General features: G+C 44.2%; 1 protein-coding gene across 1 annotated transcript in view; it reads right to left on the bottom strand.

Annotated features, from left to right (window-relative positions):
* Positions 1-7,001, bottom strand: part of prkcz (protein kinase C, zeta) — a 108,608-nt gene extending 101,607 nt beyond the window's left edge. The window contains exon 1 of the mRNA XM_008280207.1: positions 6,749-7,001. Within this exon, the coding sequence (XP_008278429.1) occupies positions 6,749-6,825 (77 nt within the window). The 5' untranslated portion in view covers positions 6,826-7,001. The remainder of the gene's footprint in view (positions 1-6,748) is intronic.
* Positions 7,002-7,356: the final 355 nt, after the last annotated feature.

Below are 7,356 nucleotides of genomic sequence, written 5' to 3'. Positions count from 1 at the left end.
GTGTGTGTGTGTGTGTGTGTGTGTGTGTGTGTGTGTGTGTGTGTGTAAACCCTGCTTGTGAATGTGTAGGAGCTGCAGTGAGCGGTCCCTCGTGAGTGCGTCTGACAGGTTTCTGGGCGTGTGTGGTCGAGTGTTTATGGCAAGTGTTTGTTGGACTCTGACAAGGTGGAGCAGAGACAGCTTGCTTCCCAGCAGGCATTGCTCCACACGGTCAACACCCACACAAGTCAGGGTGGAGTGATGTCACGCAGTAGACACACCAAACACACACACACACAGGTTCACGTCTACATATCGGTGAGCTGGTGTTATCTCATCATGCTGCATTAGTCACTGCTTTGTCATCCAATTAGATGTGGTTGAGTGAACTCTGGTGTGATAAATATGACGTCTGTGAGCGTGGCTGATAATATTTACCTTTATCAGATAGCAGTCCTACTTATTCGGCTTCTTGACGTTTGATCAATGCGGAGCTCTAAAGCTGGACTGAGGTGCAAAACTTATGTGGAGAACAGTTTCAGATATGAACTCACTAAACTGTATCTGCCATGTTGAACTCACACACAGCTCAGCTCAGGAGGACTTCATGAGCATTGTTAGCATCTTAGTTGTACTTTAGCCCAGAGATTTCTTTAACGAAGTCCTTTTCAACTTTTCTGAGTAAGCGTGACCTGATTCTATACGGCCTGTGAGCAGCAGGGCACGGCGACAGAAGTTGGCGACCTTGCTGAGGAGTTGGAGGTGTGCCGTCTGTCACCTGCAGCGGTTCATCTAACGCCTCACTGTGACTTCCTGCAATATCTCAAACGCATCCGTCGTCTAAAAAAAAGAAAAAGACAAGACGACCTTTGTCTTCTGCTGCAGACGGACGTTTGATGACAAACACGTCGAATTACCTGCAGCTGCATCACATTAGAACTAAGCTGTGGTCATACAGCAAATATAGAACTACATCAATACCTTTATCAGTGGAGCGCAGATTAAAGACCCATTGTGTTATTGTATTTGGCATATGGGCAAATCTCAGACTCTGTGATTAAAGGCAGCTCCTTGGCCAACCTTTGCACTGTTTGTTTAGCCGCCTTCTGTCGCTTCCTTGGTAACTTGCACTGTTTCTTCAGTTTCAGTCAAAAAGATTGATGTTCTTCACTTTGAACCTCTGCGACTCCCTTTAAGACTCAGTGGAGGTAATTAACAAACATTTATTGAGACCAAACACATCTAACGATAATGATAATGATAATAATATCACACAGGCCGTTAGAAGTTTTAAAAGACAGCACAGGCGTAACAGTGCAGATTGTAATTTGGTCCACTGAGGGAGTTAAACAGCAGAAGCTCAGTGATCTCTGTCTGAGACCTTCTCTGCTAACCTCAGGGTTCATCCTACAGCGATGGAGCTGGAAGCCAAACCATTCAGTCCATTTAAAGCCATGAACAACATTTTAAACTGTATTTAAAAAAAGTAGTGAAGCGATGTTAAAACTGAACAAGCTGCTGTTTTTCTTTAATGCATTAAATAAACAGCCAACTAGTGCTGATGATACTAAACCATGGACTTGTAGCCGTTGATGTCGTCCTGTTTGTCCACTGTGTGGGAGACTACGCTGCAAACATCCGTAGTCGGTCATATCTATGTTTCACACATGAGACCACTGCTGCCTTTGAAGCACAGTTACTGAGTGGACACACATTTCAGGCTGTGTGCAGGACTTCTGCTGACTTGAGGACATGATGAAATTATATCACACAGACCCCAGCAGACCCTCACCTACTCACAGGTACAGAGTTAAACACCTGGTTTATGTTGACAGTGAGTTCCACGTCTGATGTTACACATCAACGCTTCACAATGACGTTTTCATTCTGTTGTCTTTGGAAGGTCGATACAGACAAAAAGGAAAGTGTCACACACACATGCACACACCAGTGGTGATAAAGCTGCCAGCGAGGCGCCTGTCAACCATCAGGAGGAACTTCATGTTCAGCGTCTTGCCCAAGCACACACAGCAGGCGAGGAACTGGGGATGGAACCACCAACCTGCTCCACCATCTGAGCCACAGCCGCCCTACAGCAGCTCACAGCGGCCACAGGGTTTAGGGTTACACACACACACACACACACACACACACACAGCTGTCTACATGAAGAAGAAGGAAACCATAACCAGGCCGGGACACCTTCTTCCATTGCTCCATGGTTCAGCTCTGATGCTCACGTGGGGGTCAGTGTAGTTGCTCTGACTGGTCTGCAGTCAAGCAGCTCCATGTGTGGTCTGACACCTTCCAATCACAGCAGCATTAAGATCCATCCATCATCTCTACACCTTCATCCTCACTAGGGTTGCGGGGGCGCTGGAGTCTATCCCAGCTGACTCAGGGTGAAGGCAGGTTCACCTGGACAGGTCGGCAGCATTAAGATTAAAGCAGCTCTTCAGTGAAAGTGAACTCCATGAGTCAGTCTCCACTCAGCGAGCTTCTGGGTGTCGATGACCACTCAGTTCACCAGCGGTGGTGTCCAGAAGCTGGCAGGCCTAAGCTGAGTTTAATGGGGTGAAATCATGCTCAGAACCTGCACACACACTTTCAAAAATACATTTGAGGTCATTGCCGAGTGGAGAGCTAAGAAGCAGCCAGACCCAGTTTAGAGTCAGGAGGAAGTTCAGCATAAGAACTTTAGAGGCTGTCATACAGAAACAACATGTCAACAATAATCCATCCTGCACAGGAAAGAGCCACAGTTCAGGTCCAACAGCGGATAAACCACCATGTCTCTCTGTTAGAGAAACTTCTCACTCTGGCATCTGAAGGCTTTTCTCCTCTAAATGTAAAAGAGCAAAGCACAACTCATCACAATCTGATTCTGAGCCATGAGTGGCCCTTTAAGCATGCTAACTGGATTAATAAACCATCAGACAAAGTGGCTTTTTATTCTCCGGCTTCAATATTTCAGACAGTTTAACCTTTTCTGATCTCTTAATACTGAGATGCCGGCGTACGCCAGGCTCTGCACACTGTGGGCCCTGTTACCGGTAATCCAGAATGGATCCAAGGTCCTCCACACCATCGCTCATTCAGGCACTTACTGACACGGCAGCGTCGTATAAATGGTTCGAAGGCGGTCATTTAGTCAATGTACAGGTCACAAGTCGAAGCCCCGCTGATAAAGTACCATTACAGGCTTGTATTAGCTTATCACAGATACATCTGGATTGTATTGTGTTTATATCTCAACAACAAATATTTGCAGTACACAAACACAACATTGTTTACTTTTGCACTCTAAAATAACTATCATCTCAGTACATATAGTTCTATGCAGACCTTATTCAGGGGCTTCACATGATGCTGAAAATAAACAACAGCCAATAAATTCGTATGAATATTAGAATTCTTTTGGACTCATCAAAATCAATGGAGGCACCAGCCACAAAACACAATATCAGCTATAGTTAAATCAAGTCACCTATATGCTAAAGTTAATGCTAACATAACATTAGCATGTTGATATCCAAACGTTACCACTTAATGCCAGTTGTCATGTGAATATTGCTAACGCTGCACAGCAAACATGCTAATTGTAGCAAGGTTAGCATGGAAATGAAATTCTGCTTCTTAAAGACGAGGGTCTAACATCTGAGAAAACCTCAGACTGAGTATAAACACATCGAGATGAACACCAAAGACTGGCCGTAAAGAAAGAACTGAAGATTTGATGCTAAAGACGGACAGCGTTACAGTTCACCGTCACACAAACTGACCCAGATGGCATCTCTGGATCTACACTGGTACCGTAGCACGTCTAATAACACTCAACAATAACTGGTCCCACCTTCTCAAAAGAGATCATGTGGTTGCTTTGCTCACTTCCTGTCACTATAAGTCAGGCCTGATCAATATCACCTAAAATCAGCTCAATCAAAACAATTCACCCCAGCAGGAAATCATTTAAAAACATTTTTATATGATTTGTGCGGGACATAAAATGAAAATAAATCATGCTATGGAGGAAGGTTTATTAATATATTTATAACTATTTACTTCTAGTTGTGTTTAAGACACATATGAGTTGTGTTGCCCTTAACAGTGAATCTTGTTTTGCAGTATTTGAATGTTTTTTCCTGTTCAGTGTCTGAAGCCAGAGCGTTTCCACACGACCCACACGGCTTCTTTGTTCGGTGCCAGCTGTCCCCAACCCGTGACTGCTTCTGTTTCTACAGCAATGCTCTGATTTTCATTCCTGTGTCTCATCGTTGAGTTACATCCGTTAAAGTCGCTACCGTCAGGCTGAAGAGGAGCGTAGACCTGAACAAAGACCACCAGCACTCGCTGGCACAGTCACTAAGACGAGCTTTGATTTGCTGTTGAAGGTACCGACCCAATCGACAAGTAAAACTGAGATGGTTAGAAAGTCATTATGATGATTTATCAGTTTATTTAATTAACTGTCCGTACTTATTATGAACAGAACAAATCTGGGTTCTTTCCTGATGTCAAACAAAATGAGACATTTGAGGACACTGTGATGTTTTGGCACTCGTGGACATTTAAAGACCACAGACATTGTTAACATGTCATGTTTTTTATAAGACACATCCATCCATCATCTCTACACCTTCATCCTCACTAGGGTCATGGGGGGCTGAGCTAACCACCGAGCCGCCTTGCAGCCCTTTTATAAGACACATGAAGTCGTCCCTGTCGTGGCCATGGTCGTGGTATTTCCTCCATGGAGCAGCAGTGAACTGACAACAGTCTGAAAAACACTGAGTCAGGCTTCTGGTTCCATGTGCAACCAACATAAGGACCAAATCCTGTCAGGGTGGACGGTGCAGCTCTTTGTTTCATGATGAATCAGTTTCCAGCTAAAACCTGTCTGGGTGAATTTCTCCAGTTTTACAGCCTGGTGTTGTGGAGCACAGAGCAGCAGAGTCATGGGAGAGCTGGAGGACACACATCTGCATGTTCTCAGTGGGCTGATGGAGTAGAGTCACATCTCCCATCATTTCAAGTCATGAAGGGATTATTAGTTTATTACTCTGATAAACAGTGACAACTTTTTATGAGTTTAATCTTTGGATTAATTAGTGATTAGCTGCAGGCCAGAGACAGAGAACAGAAAACAGGAACATTCAGCTCCTCTTTGCTGCTGCTGTGTAGGACGCCTTACATCTGTGACACCCAGATTATTATGAGTGTGTAAAAAATACTTGACGTAAACTCAGTAATTCTCAAAAAAATACTGTCACATAAGCACAAATATGTCAGGCACTGGTAGGAACACCCTGAAGGAAGGAAGCCACACAAAGGTGGAGCTACTAAAAAGGCCAGGATGAGATGTCATGATGGTTTCAGCCTATTAAGGCCACGTGGAGTTTCATAAAGTCGTTGCTGCTGTGAAATGTTTTGTTGTTTACAGAAAGAAAAAGAATCACATAAGTCATGAAAGAAAGAAAGATCCAGATTATTATAAAAGTAAGTAGAACTGGGGAAACTTTGGAGAACAGCGGAGTTATCTTGTTCATCCAAGTTTAGCTTAATTAAAAAAGAGGACATAACCACGAGTTCTGTCAGGAGACGAGGCAGACTCACTGGATCAGTATACTGGAGAGGAGGAACTGGTTTCAGTGGCTGAGAAATGACATGAACAGGTCAGACTTTATGTTCAGTTATACACCATACAGTCGTCCTCAGGTGTGTTCATATCCTTCCATTAAAGAAAAGGCAAAATCCACAACAGCCACTCAAATAACTAGAAACCAGAAAAGGTAATAATAAATAAAAATTTGCTAAATTATAATTTAGTGAAATAAGATGTTGCTTTTCAATTGTGGGTGAAAAGAAGAATTTAAAAAAACAAACTGTCCTGGACCAATGAGAGGCCTTTGCTGATGAGCAGTGGTCCAGAACACCTGTCAACAGGTGCACAAGTCTGACTGAGAGTTACAGGAAACACCTGATGGCAGTGATTGGCTCAGAGGGTTGTTCAGCTACATGTTAGTTCATGGCTCCCATCATGCTGTTTTTTTATTGTTATTATTTATTTTATATTTCTGTTGAACCACAATTCAAAGCAACGTGATGATGTTCATTAAATTTTTATTTATTATTGCTTTTGTCAGTTTCAACTTATTTCAGTGACTGAAGCTGTTTTTTATTTTCCTTCTCTAATGGGAGGCTGTGAACACATCTGAGGACGACTGTAGGTCTGAATAATTAATTTAAAATATGATCTAAATTGCTGGAGCTGTAATTGAAGAGTTCATTTGCAAAAACAGAAACTCAACTTTTGTAGACTTTCAGAAAACTTGTTTTTGTTGTTTTCTGGAGATGATATCAGTCAAACTGAAGCTGAGTGGATCTGACGAGACATAAATACAGATCACTAAAGTCTGACTGGTGTTGTCTCAGGTAGATGATGGAGAAGTGGGTTTATGGAGGTTTGTGTGGATGGAGGGATCTGTTCAAATGAACTCTTGTCCTCTCACAATATCTGTCAAATTATTTCTTTTTCTTTTTCTATTTTAAATCTAATTCCATTAAAACTCATCTGATGACAGCACCAGACTGCCACTGATGTTCCTGTAGGTCCATCTAACACGGTCTGGTCCAGTGCTGGTCCTGAGGACAGGCCAGGTCTGCTGGGTCCCGGACCAGGCCACACTGCCCAGTAACACCAGCAGCCTCCATTCCTCAGGTGTTTCCCTGCTCACCGGTACCGGCCGGACACCTGCTGACAGCTACTCACCCGCCGTAGTGCGCTTTAATTTTCACCACCTCGGAGCCCAGGTCCATGATGGTTCCGTTTGACGCCAGCATATGCATCGCACCACTTCACTTTCACCTCCCAACTCGGCCAACGTGAAGTGGACAGGCCCGAACCAGAGTACCGCCCGTCCGCCAACAGGCTAAAAGTTTACATAACAGGAGCGGAGCACCGACACCGGGCCGCGGGCGGGTTCCGTCCAGTATCCACTGAAGAAAACTTGAGAAGCTACTCAGAAGTTTTCTTTGCTTTCGGCAACATTACAGGCGTCGGTGGCGGAGGAGGTGTCACGGCGGCGAAAATAACGTCATCACTTCCGGTGTCCACTAGAAAATAAAACTAGTTCCATCAAAGTCCCCCAGTAAAGGCATTGAAGACCTGCTTTTATTTTGAAGCCACATCCTGTTAAAGTCTGGTTCTGCGGTTCAACTTGACGGAGTTTCTGATTCGCTCACTATGGTTACGGTGATCCACACTCACCTGTCCCGCTGCTGTCCCCACAACCGGCCCAGAGCCGCGGAGGGACACACAGGTAGTCCGCTTACCGGGCTGACTAACCGGGTTTTACGGTTTAGTCACGAATGCACGGT

Source organism: Stegastes partitus, unplaced genomic scaffold (assembly GCF_000690725.1).
Source record: "Stegastes partitus isolate 25-593 unplaced genomic scaffold, Stegastes_partitus-1.0.2 Scaffold185, whole genome shotgun sequence".
Classification (NCBI taxonomy): domain Eukaryota; kingdom Metazoa; phylum Chordata; class Actinopteri; family Pomacentridae; genus Stegastes; species Stegastes partitus.
This window is presented reverse-complemented; position numbering and strand designations above follow the sequence as displayed.